General features: G+C 39.7%; 1 protein-coding gene across 3 annotated transcripts in view; it reads left to right on the forward strand.

The window, feature by feature from the left end:
* Positions 1 to 4,005: 4,005 nt before the first annotated feature.
* pcmt1.L (protein-L-isoaspartate (D-aspartate) O-methyltransferase L homeolog) overlaps positions 4,006 to 20,728 on the forward strand; it is a 50,993-nt gene continuing 34,270 nt past the window's right edge. The window contains exons 1-4 of one of the 3 annotated variants that reach the window (XM_018262043.2): positions 4,006 to 4,423; positions 11,373 to 11,477; positions 18,298 to 18,329; positions 19,124 to 19,228. In XM_018262043.2, the coding sequence (XP_018117532.1) occupies positions 4,147 to 4,423; positions 11,373 to 11,477; positions 18,298 to 18,329; positions 19,124 to 19,228 (519 nt within the window). In that variant the 5' untranslated portion in view covers positions 4,006 to 4,146. The remainder of the gene's footprint in view (positions 4,424 to 11,372; positions 11,478 to 18,297; positions 18,330 to 19,123; positions 19,229 to 20,728) is intronic. The other 2 variants (XM_041562268.1, NM_001095164.1) reach the window with 2 other exon arrangements.

The following is a 20,728-nucleotide window of genomic DNA, read 5'->3' on the forward strand; positions in this document are numbered from 1 at the left end:
TTGAGTGTGCTTATATAGGATTTAATTTGCTGAAAAAGTAATAGTGGTATTACATACATATTCTTTCATACACTTGCATTTATTGCGACTCTGGGTCTACTTCGGGATAGCTCTAACCAGGTTTCCCAGATTTTCCCAAACTTTTCCGGGCACTGTCTGGCTATGTATGTTAGTTTTATCATCGGGAGCCTGGTTTTGACCAGTTTTACCCATTGCTTTACTGTGGGGGGTTGTGGTCTTATCCATGTCATGGCAATCTGCTTTTTGGCATAAAATAGAAGGGTTTTAAGTAAATACCATGTTTTATTTAGAGGTGCCAATTCGTCCACCAGTCCCAGTAGGCACACCTCTGGTGTTAGTGCTCCAGGGAGCAGAATTTCATTAGTCAGGTAGGCTATTACCTTGGCCCAGAATCTTTGTATCAGGGGGCATGACCAAAGCAAATGAAAAAACCCAGCGTCCGGGTGCTGGCATTTGGGACAGTTTCCATTGGGACTTTTGCCCATGGCTTTGAGCCTGATTGGAGTAATATATGTACAATGTATGATATGGAATTGTACCATCCTATCTTTTGTAGAGATTAAAAAACTGTATAGCTCCCCTATTGCATCTTCCCACATATCATCTTCTAGCGTAGGAATAAGGTCATTCCACTTGGTTTTTGCTTTGTTAAATGGACTATTGATGGTGGATATCAGTATGTTGTACAGCCCAGAGACCAGCTTTCGTGGATTTGGATCCCATAGCCTGTCTTCAAGCGGTTGGGTTTTTGTACAGATTGCCAGACTACCAAATTGGCCCGCAAAAGCGTGTCTGAGTTGGAAATATCGGTGCCAAGCTATGTTTGGATGGTTTAATTTAGTCGCTAGTTAGGCAAGAGTCGGGAAGGTGTTGTTAACTAAGAGATCTGATAAGTGTCTGACCCCTAATTTTGGCCAGTACTTAAAATCTGGTAGGTGAAGCAGGTGCTGCAGATTCGAGTTTCTCCATAGTGGGGCATAGGGGGATGGAGGACTTGCAGCTTTTGAAAGAACTTTAGCGGCAAGCATCCAGGCTCTTTGTGGACAGCTTAGTGTGGGGGGGGGGCAGTTCAGGGGTATCTCTGGCTTTCCTGTAAGGCGTATTTCTAATTGCTTCGAAAGAGCCTGCCAACGTGGCGTGTAAAGCTGTGAGTGTGTTTTCGGGGTCGGGGTTAAACCAGTTATGTATGAGCGCTAGTTGACTTGCATAATAATACATTTGCAGATGCGGAAGACCTAATCCCCTCTTATCCAATGGGGCCTGGAGTGTTAGCTTGTTGACTCTAGGGGGTTTGTTTGCCCAGATAAAGGGGAAGAGAATAGCGTCAATGCGTTTAAAGACCTGCGGGGGTATCCATATTGGGGCATTCTGCAGGAAGTATAGGAATTTGGGTAGGTATATCATTTTGAATAGGTTGACCCTGGGGCGGGGCACACTTTTAAGGGGAATTTCCTTTCTTTCTTTTTTAAACCCTGATTTGCTTGGCCTTTAATAGTTTTTCAACTTTATAAACCCGTTGTTCCAGACAGAATCACTCCCCAGCTCCCTTTTGGCAGCTGCTGGCACAGGTACATATTTGTGGGCAATGTCTTGGCTGCTACTTCCACAGGTAAACAGATGATATGATGGATATTTGGCTGCTGCTGGCACAAGTACATATATGGAGGCAATAGTGTGTATTTTTTGGCTGATGTTGGCACAGGTACAGATTGGGGGCAATATAACGGATTGGCTGCTGTTGGCTCAGGTACATGGGGCAATATGGTGGCTGCTGGCACAGGTACACAGATGTTTGAGGGCAATATGATGGATTTTTGGCTACTGCTGGAACAGATGCAAATTGGGGCAATATGATGGACTCTTTTGGTTGCTGCTGGCATAGGTACAGATTGGGGGTAAAAATATGATGGATGTTTTGGCTTATGCTGGCACAGGTACAGATTGGGGCCTGGGGGCAATCTGAGGGATTGACTGCCATTGGCATAGGTACAAATGGAGGCAATATGATAGGTGCTGGTACAGGTACAGGGGGCTATATGACTGGTAATGTGGGAAATGGTAATGCAGGACTGGGTGGGGGGGGGGGCACTGATTGAAGCCTTTGCCTAGGGTGCAAAAATACCTTGGCCCGGCCCTGCCTCCCCGTGTATACCATTCTCTGCTTGCCCAGTGCTGCTTGCCCTACCCTACCTGTGGGATGTAAGCCTGTTAGGGGTTTGTTCTTGGGGTTTGTTAGCATTTGGAAATTGTTGTTAAGGGCCCCTAAGGTGTTTAATCATGTGTTGGGGGGTTATTGTATTATCCACAGGGGAGGATGAGGCATATGGATTTAAGGGTATGTTTTTAACATGACTTCAATTTTTCACATATGAGTGATGAGGGATTTGCCTGCAGTGAGCATCAACCATTTGGTTTTTTGGTGTGCTACCACCGTTAATGTGGATACAATCTTAAAAGTTCTTGTGGTAATATGGGTGTGGTTTAAAAGGGGGCGTGGCCAGCACTGACTTCCATTATCAGCCCTCCTCCACATAGGCCAGTAAAATTTTGGCCCTGAGTACCACAGAACTTGGACAGCACTGATTTAGACAATGCCCACTTTTTGGCTGCTTCTGTCAAAACAAAAGTAACACCAAGTAAGCTAAAAGAGGGGGACATTCTTGAGCACAGTTGCAAGTGGAGACTCTGCACATGTGCACATTACCCAGGGCCAGTGTTGATACTTTTTATTCAAAAATATCAGTCGTCATATCTATGCAGATATCTTCGCTATTATTATTTTTACCAGCCAAATGGAGATTCTAATTGCTCATAAACAATTCAATTTGTATTTAGGCTGCATTTTGCCCATGACCTGTTTCAACCCTGGCTACTCCACCAATCACCCTTGAAACACTGCTTGTTTTTCAGATACGATAGATATATATATACAATTGCAATTCAATGGAGAGAGTTAGGAATTCAGGTTCAATTCACAATAACTGGACTGTTACTGCAGCACTTGGGTGTGGAGTTGAAGAAATAAGGTGTATTATGGCATTTACTGCAGATGTCTAATGTTTATTTGGTAGACAGCTCTTAAGTCTTAGTATATGTATGAGTACAAATCAGTAGTGATCCATCACAAATATGTCTCTTCTCACTTGCATCAAGTATCTTGCACCATTGTCAATTTCTGTAGTTACTAATCTATTCTGATTATTCATTCTACTATCCTATAGTTATTAGCACATAAAGCTTTAAAATAACCCATGTACTACTAGCACTAAATTAGTGGGAACTAAATCCCACACGCATCTCAGCCAGATGTCAACCTTATATCATACCTCCCAACTGTCCCGTTTTTAGAGGGACACTCCTTCTTTTGACAGCTCAACCTGCAGTCCATCATTTGTACTGGAAAGTCCCATTTTTTTCTGCACTGAACAGGTAGAAAAAGAAACAAAGTTTCTAACTTAATTGGCTTTTGGCAGAGAGCCCAGAACAGCCACAACAGCAGATAAGATAATTTGTAACAATTTTTAAATAAGCAAATAAGTAATTGTAACAATATAAGATAACAGGTCTCTTGGAAAAAGTTAGACTCACGGCTTAAAGAGCAATTCACCTTCATTAACAAAACTGTAATAACTGGAAAAAAACAGAAATATGTTCAAACTTTCATAACCTGACAAATTTTGTATATTGAACAGGGTAATTAAGGGGTGTGACCACAAGAATGAGCGTGGTCAAAAAAATTTCGCCATACTAAGCGCGTCAAATTTTTTGCCCATCTTCTTATTTCCAAATTGTTCGGAGGTATGCCTTATTTGACCTCTTTGCTTGCTAGATCTCGTAATGTGCAAAACAAATGACCACAGTGCTGCCTGTAGGCGCTAGATTAGGAGACGCATGTCAGTGTTCCATAAAAATGCCGCTTTGAATGCTGGGAAATGTTTTTTTTTTTTTTTTTTAATCTACACATCGCGCAGCAGTAACCCAACCCTTAGCCACCGCCTCTGTTGTGGAAGCAGTCGCTGCGTCAAGTATTTCTTTTAAATTTCTCTGTTAAAAAATGAAATAAGAAGCTAACCGGAAAAGCTGTTCTACTTCCAAAGCGCCTGCGCAACCGTGAATGACGTAGAAATGCCCGCTCTGAGCGTCGCTGACACAGCTTGTAATGTGACAGACCTGGGCGTGGTTCCAGCGCGCAACTCTGAGCTATTGCAAGATCCTGCCTCCTCCTTGTCCGACGGATCTTCGGATGACGTCTCTTGGTTGGAAGTGCTGGGATTTTTGGCTAAACTGCTAGGTGCAGTTGCCGCACTGAAAGCAGCTGTGTATCTTTTTCGTGTGCTGTGTGCAGTCATGGCCTGGAAGTCAGGAGGAGCCAGCCACTCGGAGCTGGTCAATAACCTGCGCAGTGAGTGTGTCAATTTGTATACTGGTATATACACGGACACTTGTCGTAAAAGCTGTTCATGCAAAATCTTTAATATAAATGCATGTTATCTTTATGCAACCTTAATTCGACCACGTGCATGTACTGTGTGTGGGAGTGTCGCGCTTTACAGCCTTAGAATACTTAGTTGCAGCTCAGGCAATATGAACGCTATATGAATTGCTACGTCATTTTGGAATAGTGTTATTCGCTCTTTATTTTTGTGTGCAAGTGTTTTGGTTGTAGTATCGGCCACATACCTGCTCTTATGTTACACAGGGGGGGATGAGTTGGTGTGTAGTGACTAGGCATATAATGTGTTTAATGGTATTGTTTTAAATATTAAAGCAAGTGAAATGAAAGTAATATTATACAATGAAATGGCTTAAATATATAGATTTGATGGCGGTGTAAATTCCCAAGCTATGGGATGGGGTCCACTTAAGGAAGCCCAAAGTAGTGAAAGTGTGCAGTGGTGTAGCTAGATGTTACTGGTCCCCACAGCAAATTCAATTTAGGACACCAGAATCATTTTAAATTGGCCTATTCTACCAATATATATATAAAACTTTATCATTAATTAGGGCATCCCTGGGCCACCCTTCAATCACAAGGTATACTTCCTCTGTGGTAATATCCCTGAAAGCGTGCTCTCAACCCACAATAAGCTTAGGGTGCATGCTACAAGATTCATCTCTGTAGTAGTTACATAGTTAAATTGGGTTGGAAAAAGACAAAGTCCATCAAGTTCAACCCCTCCAAATTAAAACCCAGCATCCATACACACACCCCTGCCTACTTTCACATAATTTCTATCTACCCATATCTATACTAACTATAGAGTTTAGTATCACAATAGCCTTTTATATTATGTCTGTCCAAAAAATCATCCAAGCCATTCTTAAAGGCATTAACTGAATCAGCCATCACAACATTACCCGGCAGTGCATCTCACAACCTCACTGTCCTGACTGTGAAGAACCCCCTACGTTGCTTCAAAAGAAAGTACTTTTCTTCTAGTCTAAAGGGGTGGCCTCTGCTACGGTGATCCACTTTATGGCTAAAAAGGTCCCCTGCCATTTGTCTATAATGTCCTCTAATGTACTTGTAAAGTGTAATCATGTCCCCTCGCAAGTGTCTTTTTTCCAGAGAAAACAACCACAACCTTGACAGTCTACCCTCATAATTTAAGTCTTCCATCCCTCTAACCCAGGGCTGTCCAACTGGCAGCCCGCGACCCCCCCCCCCTCATGTGGCCCTCCATATCAAAGTCTTTTTGCTGTGTCTGTTTACTTGTGACACCTCTATTGTTCACTCCCCTAAAATCCTGTACTGTTCACGCCTGAGACCCAGACTGAAACTGCCCCCATTGTTCACCTGTTCACACTTTATACAAAATGCTAATGGGGCACCAACACTGTGTCACTGTATGTAGTACATATTAGACTGGTCCTGATCCCTGTCTCCTGCTCTGTTCTGTCTTCCCTATGCTCCCTGTGTGTGTCATACTTTGGTATTTGTTCTGGGGGTTTGTTAGCATTTGAAAATGATTGTTAGGGGCCCCTAAAGTGTTTAATCATATGCTGGGGTACTGTATTATACACAGGGGAGGAGGAGGCATATGGATTTATGGGTACGTCTTAATATGACTTAACTTTTTTCACATATGAGTGACATCCTTGCCAGGGCCTGCACAAGGTAGTTTGGCACCCTAAGCAAGAGCTTCAATCAGTGCCCCCTGTTCTGCATTACCATTTCCCTCCTTACCATGATGGTTTTTAAATAAAGAGAGCAAGGAAATTTACAACACTTTATTATTTATATTGCTGCCCCCTGTACCTGTGCAAGCAAGCTCAGCAGCCATCCATTATACAGCCCTCCTGCAGCCATCATATTGCCCCCAATCTTTATCTGTGACAGCAGCAGCCAAAAATAAATCTGATCACATCATATTGCCCCCAAGTATTTATGTACCTGTGCCAGCAGCGAGAGCGAGCCACACCAAGCAGGCTGCCAGCTCTCTGCCTCTCTCCGTCATCACATCAGTGACATCATTGACGCATGTACGCACATCGCAGTGCACCGCACAGAAGGAGCTTTTACTTGCCGGCAAGAGGGAGAAGGGGAAGAAGAAGATGGATTCCACCCAACTGGGTGACCATGATTACTGAAACAAATTATTAAATAAACGCTTGAAAAAAGTGCGCCCCTCGTACAGTACAGAGCCCTGCGGTACTCCACTAACAACACTGGTCCAATCAGAAAATGTTCCATTTACCACCACTCTTTGTATTCTATCTTTTAGCCAGTTCTCTATCCAGGTACAGATACTATGCTCCAGGCCAACATTCCTTAATTTAACCATTAACCTTTTGTGTGGCACTGTATTAAATGCTTTAGCAAAGTCTAAGTAAATCACATCCACTGCCATCCTAGAATCGAGGTCTCTACTTGCCTTCTCATAAAAAGAAATTAAGTTAGTCTGGCAAGATCTATTACACATAAAACCGTGCTGGCACAAACTCATAGTATTATGATTTGCTATGAAGTCCAGTATTTTATCCTTTATTAACCCTTTGAAAAGCTTTCCTTCCACTGACGTCAGACTAAAGCTGGCCATAGACGCAAAGATCCGATCGTACGAATCAACGTACGATCGGACTTTCCCATCTCCCGACCCTCCACTAACCATTCAGATCAAAGTCTTTACCATTCCGATCAAATAAGAACAGATCACCCAATGTTCTGCCCCTGACAGCAATCGTACGATACTTATGTCTGACAACACTAGTGACAGTCTCTCTCTGAAAATTGCACGATCGGCAATACACGCAGAGATACAGTGGTGTGAAAAACTATTTGCCCCCTTCCTGATTTCTTATTCTTTTGCATGTTTGTCACACTTAAATGTTTCTGCTCATCAAAAACCGTTAACTATTAGTCAAAGATAACATAATTGAACACAAAATGCAGTTTTTAAATGAAGGTTTACGTTATTAAGGGAGAAAAAAAACTCCAAATCTACATGGGCCTGTGTGAAAAAGTGATTGCCCCCCTTGTTAAAAAATAACTTTAACTGTGGTTTATCACACCTGAGTTCAATTTCAAAGGTTATAAAGCCATTTCTAAAGCTTTGGGACTCCAGCGAACCACAGTGAGAGCCATTATCCACAAATGGCAAAAACATGGAACAGTGGTGAACCTTCCCAGGAGTGGCCGGCCGACCAAAATTACCCCAAGAGCGCAGAGACAACTCATCCGAGAGGCCACAAAAGACCCCAGGACAACATCTAAAGAACTGCAGGCCTCACTTGCCTCAATTAAGGTCAGTGTTCACGACTCCACCATAAGAAAGAGACTGGGCAAAAACGGCCTGCATGGCAGATTTCCAAGGCGCAAACCACTTTTAAGCAAAAAGAACATTAAGGCTCGTCTCAATTTTGCTAAAAAACATCTCAATGATTGGCAAGACTTTTGGGAAAATACCTTATGGACCGACGAGACAAAAGTTGAACTTTTTGGACGGTGCGCGTCCCGTTACATCTGGCGTAAAAGTAACACAGCATTTCAGAAAAAGAACATCATACCAACAGTAAAATATGGTGGTGGTAGTGTGATGGTCTGGGGTTGTTTTGCTGCTTCAGGACCTGGAAGACTTGCTGTGATAGATGGAACCATGAATTCTACTGTCTACCAAAAAATCCTGAAGGAGAATGTCCGGCCATCTGTTCGTCAACTCAAGCTGAAGCGATCTTGGGTGCTGCAGCAGGACAATGACCCAAAACACACCAGCAAATCCACCTCTGAATGGCTGAAGAAAAACAAAATGAAGACTTTGGAGATGCCTAGTCAAAGTCCTGACCTGAATCCTATTGAGATGTTGTGGCATGACCATAAAAAGGCGGTTCATGCTAGAAAACCCTCAAATAAAGCTGAATTACAACAATTCTGCAAAGACGAGTGGGCCAAAATTCCTCCAGAGCGCTGTAAAAGACTCGTTGCAAGTTATCGCAAACGCTTGATTGCAGTTATTGCTGCTAAGGATGGCCCAACCAGTTATTAGGTTCAGGGGGCAATTACTTTTTCACACGGGTTTGGATTTCTTTTCTCCCTAAATAATAAAAACCCATTTAAAACACTCATTTAAAAACTGCATTTTGTGTTTACTTGTGTTATCTTTGACTAATAGTTAAATGTGTTTGATGATCAGAAACATTTTGTGTGACAAACATGCAAAAGAATAAGAAATCAGGAAGGGGGCAAATAGTTTTTCACACCACTGTATTATCGGCAGGCGACAGAAATTTTCTAACCTGTCCGATCGACCGATCTCCGACGGACGAAAAATGTCGGGACTCTCCACACATGGTCGGATCTTTGCGTCTATGGCCAGCTTTACTGGCCTATAGTTTTGAGGCTGAGAACGGGATCCTTTTTTGAATAGAGGCACAACATTAGCAATTCGCCAGTCTCTCGACACTATGCCAGATCTCAATGAAGTAAAGAGGTTTGGCAATCACAGAGCTAAGCTAGCTTAGTACCCTTGGATGAATACCATCTGGCCCTGGACCTTTGTTAATCTTAACATGTTCTAGTCTCTTGAATTTCCTCATGTGTGAACCATGCATCATAAGTTGTATTACTAGAATTGGGACTATTAAGAAGGAAACCTTCACTTACTGGTTCCTCATTTGTGTAGACAGATGAAAAATATGAGTTCAGAATCTGCGCTTTTATTTTGTTTTCATCAACCAGCTGACCCCCCTCTGATAGTAAGGGTCCCATCCCTTCCTGCTTAATTTTTTTTTACGTGACTTTTTGTAACAAAACAAGGAAGTCAAAAATGTTTTCATATTCGGTTCGATATTCGGCCGAATCTTTCCCAAAGGATTCGGGGGTTTGGCCGAATCCAAAATAGTGGATTCGGTGCATCCCTACTTTAAATCATGCCTTATTCTAAACAGAGTTCCTAAAATGAATGGCAGTATTTAGAAGTTGTTAGAAATATGTATTTGGTTTTCAAGATCATTCTCTTGCAGCGTTTTTGTGTTGCTCACTGCATAATGCAATTTTCCTGCAAAAATCCTGCATTTTTTGAAAAATGTCTCTTGTCTTTTTGGCCATGAATGTATTAAGTCTGGAGTGTCAATTCTGTCATTTTATTCAGCTCTGATATTATATGATAAGGTCTGAATGGAATAACTTTTTTTTTGTAATAATTATATAGAAAAAAGGATACTGAAACCTGGTTTTGTCTGTCAAATTTATATTGCAGTAGATTATTTTAATTTGTGAGTTACTTGAAAAAATTACCAAATGTGCCAATATTTTTGATCATTACTGTATACATTGAAACTTTACAGTCTATTTGAGATACAAAACATGCTTTATTTATGAAGCAAAATCGTTATGCTATCCTCTCTTGAGTCTAGCTATGATTATAATTTAAACACAGGGAGTCCAAAGTCAAAAAGACAAAATAATTCTCTTTCTTTACTCTCATTGCAACCATTATGATGGGTGGGCTGAAAGCCATTTTTAATTTCAGACTGTTAAAATAAAATCCTGCTCTTGCTGGCTACAGTCCAAATTTATTTGCAACTAATTACAAAGGAGAAAATCCAAAAAAAAAATTTTCACGAGAGGCATAGGCCTAATGTGTCATTAGGATAAGCTTACCGCTTTCCCAGTTGGGTCCGGGTGCACATGCCCCAGACCTTCAGCATAGGGGAGTACTCAAAACCATCACATTTGGCAGGCACCAATCTGGAACATCCAACAAAAGTAGATTCCAAGAGCCAGGAAATTATATATAAAATATAATACTTTATTTTACATCACATCTATAAAAGGAGAGTAACGCCTTTTTTAGATGTGATGTAAAATAAAGTATTATATTTTATATATAATTTCCTGGCTCTTGGAATCTACTTTTGTTGGATGTTCCGGATTGGTGCCTGCCAAATGTGATGGTTTTAATTACAAAGGAGGTTCAAGTTATTGCATATATATAAATAAAGTGCTGTGTAGATTCTTCCTCTTCAATTATTTCAGAAGAGGATACTGTCATATTGAAGTACAACTATTGCAAAAGCCGCTCCCAACCTTGATACCTGACATAGGATAAGTCCATAAAGACCTGTCTAAACATGTTAAATATTTTTTGCAATCAACTGTAGCACTTCCATACTGATACTTAAGAGAAGAACATATTTTGCAAACAGTTTAATAAATCAGTAAAAGAGTTAGACATGTATGCTAGATATGTAATGCAAATAGCCTTCTGTTTGCATATTCTACTATTTAAAAACATTTTTTCATAAAGGGGACATTATACTTTCTACTGTATACATTATACAGTCATCCATATTGACACTGGCCTGTATGGATCAACAGAAGCATTATTGAAACAAACGCACCGAAGTAGAACATTTATATGCTTGTGGGACAAAGTATTGGACTACCAAATATAGTGTGTCTGTCTCTGCAATTAAAGCCTCTATAATTATGGCCACAGTATAAGGGAAATGCATAGTTACTGCCCACATTCCAGTCTAGTACTTGGTACTATCACAGCGGGTGAGCAATTCTGTAAGAAGTATCATAACACCAACTAGAACACTAACATTTATTTCCATCAACTGGGCCCTGGAATGCATAGTAAATTGAAATAAATTAATATTATAGTTGGTATACATGTGTATCTTTGATCAAGCACCTGCTCACTCATTGGATTAGAATGCAGGCACTCAACTAATTTGTAATACAGACATAAGAATGTTTTGCACTTACTGATTTAGTAGGCCAGAAATTAATAAATGTAAGCAACTGTATTATATACCTGTAGGAGAAAGGAATATAAGTACATCAGGGAATGTTTACATTTGACATGAGAGAAATGTATCTTCATTTTTATTTTGTTGTTTTTTAGAAAATGGAATTATCAAATCAGATAGAGTGTTCGAAGTTATGGTTGAAACAGATCGCCGGCATTATGCAAAATGCAATCCATACATGGACTCTCCACAGTCAATAGGTAAAATGTTATCTCTATACATAGTGACTTAATTTATTATTTATTATCTAGTTTTATCTTCAGATCATAAGGACATCTGTGGCCTTTGCCTGCCTCCACCATGGAAGAACAGAGGAAGTCTAACTTAGGTGGGGTGTGCCGGACTGACTGGGAGGTAGTACTCTGGCTTTGTTATGAAGATGAGTTATTTGATTTTGTAGTAGGGCTTCTCAAATGTCCATCTTTTTTGTTCATCTGGATATGGGGAGGAAACCTTTACTTTCTAAAAAGAACATCATTGTAAGTGCAACCTTTGGCCATGAACATCTATGCAAACACCAGGATTTGTGGAATAATATGCTTTGGCCAAATGTTGCTAAGATAGTGATTTCTTAATGGATATAAATTCCTAGTGGGTTCCCGTGGGTTTAAACATTAAACCCACTAGGAATATTTGCCACCAATATGGATTCATGCAGCTTAGTTCAGATCAAGTACAAGGTACTGTTTTATTATTACAAAAAAATAAATTTTAATTATTTCCTTAAAATAGACTCAATGGGAGATAGCGTTACTGTAATTTAGAGCTTTCCAGTTTTTCCCATACCTGCATGTATGTAATATATATTTTAACTGGGTTATCAGAACTCAATTAAACAAATCAGTCAATAACATTATACAGGTACTTATTTATTTAATAAGAAAAATGATTTAAAGTTACATTCATGATGTGTGGCAAAGTATGTGAAATTCTCAGTACATAGAGTTAGGTTGATAGGATGATAATCTGGTGTGAGAGGCCCTGCCTTAGTTAAAGAACAAAAATCATCTTCACCTGATCTCAATATTGATTTGTGGAAGGAGATTTCAGAGGCCAGTTGGACCAGTCCCTGGATCAGCTTTGTTCTCATTTACTAAAATAAACATCCAACACCATTATGTACTTAATACAGTTAGGTCCATAAATATTTGCACATAGACAATATTTTTTTCTAATTTTGGTTCTGTACATTAGCACAATGAATTTTAAATGAAACATCTCAGATCCAGTTGAACTGCCGACTTTCAGCTTAAATTCAGCTGGTTAAACAAAAAGATAGCATGAAAATGTGAGGAACTAAAGCCTTAACACAATCACTTTGTTTCAGGGAAAATAAAATGTTAATTTCTAATACTTGGTTGAAAACCCTTTGCTGGCAATGACAGCCTGAAGTCTTGAACTCGTGGACATCACCAGATTTTGGGTTTTCTCCTTTTTAATGCTCTGCCAGGCTTTTACTGCAATGGCTTTCAGTTGCTGTTTGTTTGTGGGCCTTTCTGTCCGAGGTTTAGTCTTTCAACAAGTGAAATGCATGCTCAATTGGGTTCAGATCAGATGACTGACTTGTCCATTTAAGAATATTACACTTGTTTGCTGTAATAATCAATGTCAATCTGTTGTAAGGACTCACCCTGGTGGTTTAGTGGGCGGCGGGCTCCCCCGCCTCGTCTCCAGAGGGGACGCCCGTCGCTTGCTGCCGTCTTCCCCTAGCGCCGGTTTCCTTATGGTGCACACGGCCTCGCACTTCCGGGTTTATGCGCTGGTGTGATGACGTCGCACAACGGCACGAAATTAAAAGCTTTGTAGTAAAAAACATGGCCCGTTGTTAGGATCGATTTGATTGTTCCTGGGTGCTTTCCTTAGTGAATCGTGCCTGTTATTACTGATATTGACCCTTGCCTGCCTGTGATTATTCTGATCTCTCCAATCCTGACCAATTGCCTGTCCATTGACTATTCTTTGCTTGTGCTGGCCCGGCCTTGCCTGTTTCAAGTGGCATTCCTCCATTCAGTATTCTGGTGAGACAATCGTGCCCCTTAGCTTGTCCAGAACCTTTAGCTTTGCTCCTCTCTCAAATAAGACCTGGCGGCATCCAGTTAGCAGAGGGCTCATCCTGAGGTGAAAGGCGGCTGTTATAGGCAGAAGTGAGAGCCGAGACCAGGGTGCTTAGCTTGGGTTCTGGATTTAGGGTGCCGTTTGTGACAGTACAACAGCCCATGAGAAAGAAGAAAATGGACACCGAAAGTCATGCTACCGCTACAGATGAACAAGAGGGAAAAAAGAACTATATTATTCAAGCTCTGCGGTCTCTCTCTGAGAGGTTGGATGCAGCTCAGCAATCCTCTTCTGCGAATCCTGAGGGGTCTGTTCCGTCATCTACTCCGGGTAATAGAGGTTTTTCCCACGACCCAAAAATCCCCTTCCATGATAAGTTTAATGGGAATAGGAGTACATTTGGGTTCTGGGGCTGGGGTGCTTAGCTTGGTGCTTAGCTTGGGTTCTGGATTTAGGGTGCCGTTTCTGACATCTGTATTATGAAATGCCTCCAATCAATTTGACTGCATTTAGCTGGATTTGAGTAGACAGTGGGGCTCATTTATCAACACTGGGCAAATTTGCCCATGGGCAGTAACCCATGGCAACCAATCAAATTGCTGCATTTATTGTTCTACTTGCAACTGGCTTTAAAAAGCTAATCACCGACTGGTTGCTATAGGTAACTGCCCATGGGCAAATTTGCCCAGTGTTGATAAATGAGCCCCAGTGTCTCTGAACACCTCAGAATTCTCTCTCCTGTGTCACATCATCGATGAACACTAGTGTCCCAGTGCCACTGGCGGCCATGCACGCCCAAGCCATCACACTGCCTCTCTGTGGTATGCTTTGGATCATGAGCTGTTCCATGCCTTCTCCATACTTTTTTCTTGCCATCATTCGGGTTGAGGTGGATCTTGGTTTCATCTGTCCAAATAATGTGTTTTTCCACACTGTGAACTGTGCTGGCTTTTTTAGATGTTTTTTTTTTAGCAAAGTCCAATCTAGCCTTTCTATTCTTGCAGTGCGCCCTCTGCATTTACTTTCATGCAGTCTTCTCTTTATGGTATATAGATATAGTTATTGGATATAGATACTCCTAGAGAGGCAAGATACAATTAAAGATCAGCGCCACAGGCTATGGAAAAAAGCAAATAACAAAACCTAGTGCAATATTGTTAATATTAAGTGCAATCACCAAAGTATTACAACACTGATCTGTGTCTGTCTTGAACCATAGAAAGTCTATGCACATAGTTTGATGTGTGTTTTAAAGTGCTGTAGTGATTTCTACAAGGTGTTATCTCGAAAATGAAATTATAATTAAGTCAAAGTGCTGTAGTTCTTGCTTCAAAGGGTAAAATTAATTAAAATAAGGTGCAATGGTGTTTTCTTCAATCAATAAAAATCAGCATGTGGCTTCTCCACTCTCTGTTGGGATTGGCAACTTACAAGATTCCTGATTTCAATACAGCATATCAACTCCTGGGTATTCCTTTTTCTGTAAAGACATTAAAAAGTAGGGACATCGCCCATAGTGTAATTTGCCTTTATTTTTTAAAAGGTTTTAAAACGTATTGCACTTACATAAGTCAAACTTCTGAGTGTATATCAAACAAGCCAGTCCTATAGTCCAGATCACTTAGGTGAACCTTTGCAATACAAAGAAATGGGTTCTGCCGGCGTCTCCCTCTCCTGTATGTTCCATCTGTACATCCACTCACTGCTGAGACTGGAAGAGATGTCACACCTGACGCGTTTGGCTAAGGTCAGCTTATTCAGAGGGGGATTTCCTTTCCCTGCTAATTTCCTTATATTGCCTACGTTGCCATGGTTACAATTCACATTTCTTTTGTAAATCCATTCAGTGATCTGGTAACCCCTCTCCCATAAAATCCATATAGACACCAGGTTAAAAAGGCTGTTTTTACTACAAAAGTACTAGATTTGCCTTCAGAGCGCAAGTTCACTTTCAATCAATGAGTAAATAAATACAATACATAAATACCTTTTACAAATAGAAACAGTAAAGCAATCCTAAAAGCAGTTTAAAATATCCTATAAAAAACTCTAAAATGAATATCAATATTTAAACCTAGGGGAATGTCTGCATATCGTATATCCCTTTGCAGCTTTTTAGCGTTATGTCCCCCCCCTCTCCAGTTTTTTCCAACGGTTTCAATACCCCAAAATTTTTGTCCCTGAAGGTTCTTTTCATGCAGTTCTTTAAAATGTTTTGACACGCTATGGCTCATTACTCCAGCTCTGATATTCCTTACATTCCTTCCTTTCATTTATTCGCTCCATTAGCTTCCTGTTTGTTTTCCCTATGTACTGGAGTCCGCAAAGACATTCTAAGCAGTAAATGACATTTTCTGATGTGCACTTTATACAGCATTCAATATTATATTCCGTGTGTACTGCATTTGCTATAAATTATTTTCTTTTCACTACATACTTGCATGCTTTGCAGAGTGCCCAGAGGAAAAAAACTTTCCATTAAATTTTCTCTTTTTTTGGTTCTATCAACTTGGAATATAACTATGAACCAGCTGCTGTCTTTTTTTTTTTTTGGTCTCCTAAACACTACTTAATTTTTTTTTTTTTTAAACACTACTTCAGGTTTTTTTGGGATGTTATCCTTCAGCAGTTTGTTTTATTCAAGAATGCTCCAATGCTTGGAGATAATTATTTTAATTTCATGGTCTCCACGTGCATATGTAGTGATAACAGTGCACCTACCTTCACCAGTCTCCGTATGTGCTAGTTTTCCTTTAATTAAGTCCTCTCTTTTTATTCCTGCAGCCTTTTCAACTGTTTTTTTTTTTTTTATAAACTCCTTTTGTCGCCCCTTTTCTCAAATCTGTTTGTAACAAATTCTATTTGTTTATACATTTCTTCTGGTTCAGAGAAATTCTTTTTTTATGCGGAATAGTTATATTCTTGATGCTTATGAGTGGCTTGCACCTTGCAGTGCACACTCTGTATTTACTTTCATGCAGTCTGATAGACTTGGATATCGATACACCTACCTCCTGGAGAGTGTTGTTTACTTGTTTGGCTGTTGTGTAGGGGTTTCTCTTCACCATGGAAATGATTCTGCGATCATCCGCCACTGTTATCTTCCGTGGACGTCCAGGTATTTTTGCGTTGCTGAGTTCACCAGTGCTTTCTTTCTCAGGATGTACCAAACTGCCCTCCTACACTCCTAATATTGTAGCAATTTTTTGGATAGGTTTTTTCTGTTTTGCAGCTTAAGGATGGCTTGTTTCACCTGCATGGAGACATGCCCATGAAATAGCCTTTGAGTCAATTGTCCAATTGCTTTTGAGCCCCTGAAATGAAGTGATTGTGTTAAAAAAAGGCTTTCATTCCTCACATTTTTATGCAATCTTTTTGTTCAACCCACTGAATTAAAGCTGAAAGTCTGCAGTACAACTGCATCTGAGTTGTTTAATTTAAAATTCATTGTGGTAATGTACAGAACCAAAATTAGAAAAAAGTTGTCTCTGTCCAAATATTTATGGACCTAACTGTATATCTGCAAGTACAACCACTTCATTGAGAGAATTCCCACAACTTTGCAGTTCTCACTGTAAAGAAAACCTTTTTCGAATAATATCAATTTTATATTTTGATATCTGGACATGATATCCACAATTATGGTTGTGTGCTATGACATACTTATTAGGGTTGGTGGCTAGCATTGTATATTGAAAGCCAATTTAAACTGATTATATTAAATTTTATGACTGTAACAATAAATGAATGCATTTAACTGATGCTAATCACTTTTCGATGCTACTTATCCAAAACATCACTGGATGTTAAGAAGGGCTTTGCTACAGCTCCCCTCATATAAGCGAAGAGTAATTGACTCTGCTCCTGTTGCAAATAGAAAAGGCTGCAAGTCTTAATAATTGCTTGTTTTAATCACCCAGATATTGACTGGTGCTACAGAGCTATAAGGCATGCAATTAAAACAAGTTTATATACTTGCCACATGACAAATTTATGCCACAGACTTAAAATCACAATTAGAAATCATGCTAGGAAGGATCCAGTGATCTCTAATGTGCCCGCACTTTGAATCACTTGATTCTTTCTTTGTCCGTGGCTTGAGTACAGACGTAATCTATTAATATGCTTATATTTTGGGGTAGAAATACATTAAAAATATTCCGTTAATGTGTTCAAGGTTCCAAGGCTTGATGGAACCGATCCTTATATACTTATAAACTCGCTGATGCTTATTTCTTTAAATCCTGCTAGCAGACACGAGCATCCATTCAGGTTCCATTTTAAGCTGTGAAGTTGTAGAATTTTCACGTTGAAGTGGTTGTACCACCTTTTCAGCAATGGAGAAAATACGGTTAAAGTCTTAGCACAGATTAAATCCAGTAATGTATAACATGTCAGTCAGAACACTACTTCCTGCTTTTCAGCTCTCTTGGTTTACACTGATTGGTTACCCTGGCTACCAGGCAGTAACCAATCAGAGACTTGAGGGGGGGGCACATGGGTCATATCTGTTGCTTTTGAATCTGAGCTGAATGCTAAGGATCAATTGCAAACTCACTGAACAGAAATGTACCATGTGGCCCCCCCTTCAAATCGCTGACTAACTCAGAGTTATAGAGCTGAAAAGCAGGAAGTTGGATTCTGGCTGTTTTATTAGACATCTGTTCACTCCAGCCTTTATATATTACATTTTTGGCTAACTTACTATATTAGAAACATTTTTTATTTTCACAGCCTATATATTTACCCAGATTTTATTTTCACACTGAACTGTTCCTTTAAATATTCTGGTAATTAAAGCAGGGTAGCTTATGCAGTAGTCAACAAACTTGCTATTAAAGGGTACTGAATATTGTAGGGCCATGAATGGGGCTCTTGTCCAAAAAGTTAAAAAAACAAACAAGTGCTTTATACGTCAGCCATTACTTTATTGGGAATATTTTATATGATTGTGTTTTTTTCCAGGTTACCAAGCAACAATTAGTGCACCACACATGGTAAGATTTAAGTACTTTCAAATTGTCTGTTTGTGGTGATGTATAATATGCAGTATTTTCTCTACCCACATTCTATATGGTGTTCTATTCTTGTAAACTTATATGTTAACTTCTATCAAGTATCCTGATGGGAGCTGAGTCCTGTCCCAGATGAAGGTATGCACAACATTGCTAAATTTAGCCATGCTAATTTCCCTGCCAGTTGTTTGCCCAGCTGATATAACTAATTATATATAAGCCCATGAATACTATTAAAAACAAACGGTGGGTAATCAGTAAAGCATCAAATGCTTTAATGTCCGAACCCTTACTGTTCTTTATGGTTGCTGAATCTTGTTACTTTTATTTTAAAGGGGACCTGTCACCCTAAGAAATTATTCCAAATTCATTTCTATTGGGTTTAACAAGAAAAAAAAACTTTACTTACATTGTATATTTGTTTTTAAATTTTGTTTCCTTCTCTCTTGGAATTCACAATCACTGAAAGCATGCAGCAGCCATTTTGAGTCCATACACATTCCTATTAATTTTATAGGAACATGTCCATATCGCTTTAAATTAAAAAAAAAAATGTATACAGCTTTTTATGTCTGGGTGACGGTCCCATTTAACTAAATGTTACTGCATTTTCTCGTGTTCATTTACAAATGCTAATTTATATGTAATGACTTACTGGTACCATTACTTCATCTCTTCAGTTAGCACTGATGATTACTATATTTCTCTCTAGTGCCCCTTTGAGTGTACCATGTAAGTTAGGACAGTGTGTTTACAACCTTTTACTTTTCCTTTAGCATGCTTATGCCCTAGAACTTCTTCATGATCAGTTACATGAAGGTGCCAAAGCTCTTGATGTAGGATCTGGAACTGGAATTCTTACTGCATGTTTTTCAAGAATGGTAAGACTTTTTCATTGGTATTTACTTCTCTACTGCTTGTTGTTCACTGGTCCTACTGGGTAATTATTTAATACTCACATTATACGGTATCAAAACATGACTGATGTAGTGTGAATTGTATTTAAACAACAGGAATAACTTTTTATCCTACATTATCTTATGTAGCCTCCTTTACATTTTAACTCCTGGTAAAGCTATAATTGTGCTTTTATGTACCCATGTTAAAAAGATTCTTTCATGATTTTTATGGTTTTGTTTTTATTTCTAATGACTTTGTTTGTAATGCAAATAATTCACTGTATCGTATAAACATTTATTCCTGAACCAAGTGTAGTTGTAGCTGTAATATTGGTGTGTAGGCAGCCATCTCAGGTCATTTTGCCTGATCCTGTGCTTTCAGAAACAGCCAGCATTTCATGATGGAACTGCTTTCAGATAAGCTATACTTTCTCAGTATAAGTTATTGCAGTGGGACTTGGATTTTTACTATTCAGTGTGATTCTCATATCTACCAAGGAGCCATTATCCTGTGTCAGGGAGCTGCTATCTTGTTACCTTTCCATTGTTCTGCTGATGAGCTGCTGGGGGAGAAAGGGAGGGGTGATATCTCCAACTTGCAGTGCAGTGACTTAAGTTTATTGGAGCACAACTGACATGACTGGGACACCTAGGAAGCTGACATGTCTAGCCCCATGTCAAATTTCAAAATGAAATATAAAAAATTGGTTTGCGCTTTTGAAAAACAGATTTTTATGCAGGATTCTGCTGAACAGCACTATTAACTGATGTGTTTTGGAAAAAAAAAAACGTTTTCCTTTCACAGAATCCCTTTAAAGTTTTTTTTTTTTTTTTTTAAATATCATTATTTGTTATCCTCATCTAACCTCCCTATAATGCTTACATAGACTATGTAAAGTAAATTTAATGAGGACAAGACAGAGCTACAGTCAGTGGTGTATCTAGAGTGCGCCGGGGTCCCCTGCAAAAAAATCTTCAGGGGGGCCTGGCGCACTCCGATAACCATCCTCCTGCCCACTTCCCGCCCCGACTCTGCCGATTCCCGTCCAACTTGCTTCCTTCTTCCTTGCTGGTAAGAGAGAGCGGCTGGGGAGGAGAGTTTTTTATTAACTATAGAGGAAGCATACTGCACAGTCCAGGCCCCCCCTGCAACTGCAGGCTCTGCTTCCTCTATAGTTAAGCCACTGGCTACAGTATGTCCGCCTCTACACACACATGAGGCTGTGACCACAAGTCACCACTGGCCAGATATGGGATGACTTTGACGTAGTTGGCCATCTTAAATATATTGCAATATATGGACAAACAATTCCTGTTTTGTTTAAAGGATAAGGCATTTTTTTAGTAGCAGTATGCACAACATGTCTCTGTCCTAAATATATTGATAATGGGTTGAGTGCAGGGGACCTCTTGTATGTATGTATGTATGTATGTAGATAGAGAGATAGATAGAGATAGAGAGATATATATATATCTCTATAT

Source organism: Xenopus laevis, chromosome 5L (genome assembly GCF_017654675.1).
Source record: "Xenopus laevis strain J_2021 chromosome 5L, Xenopus_laevis_v10.1, whole genome shotgun sequence".
Taxonomy (NCBI): domain Eukaryota; kingdom Metazoa; phylum Chordata; class Amphibia; order Anura; family Pipidae; genus Xenopus; species Xenopus laevis.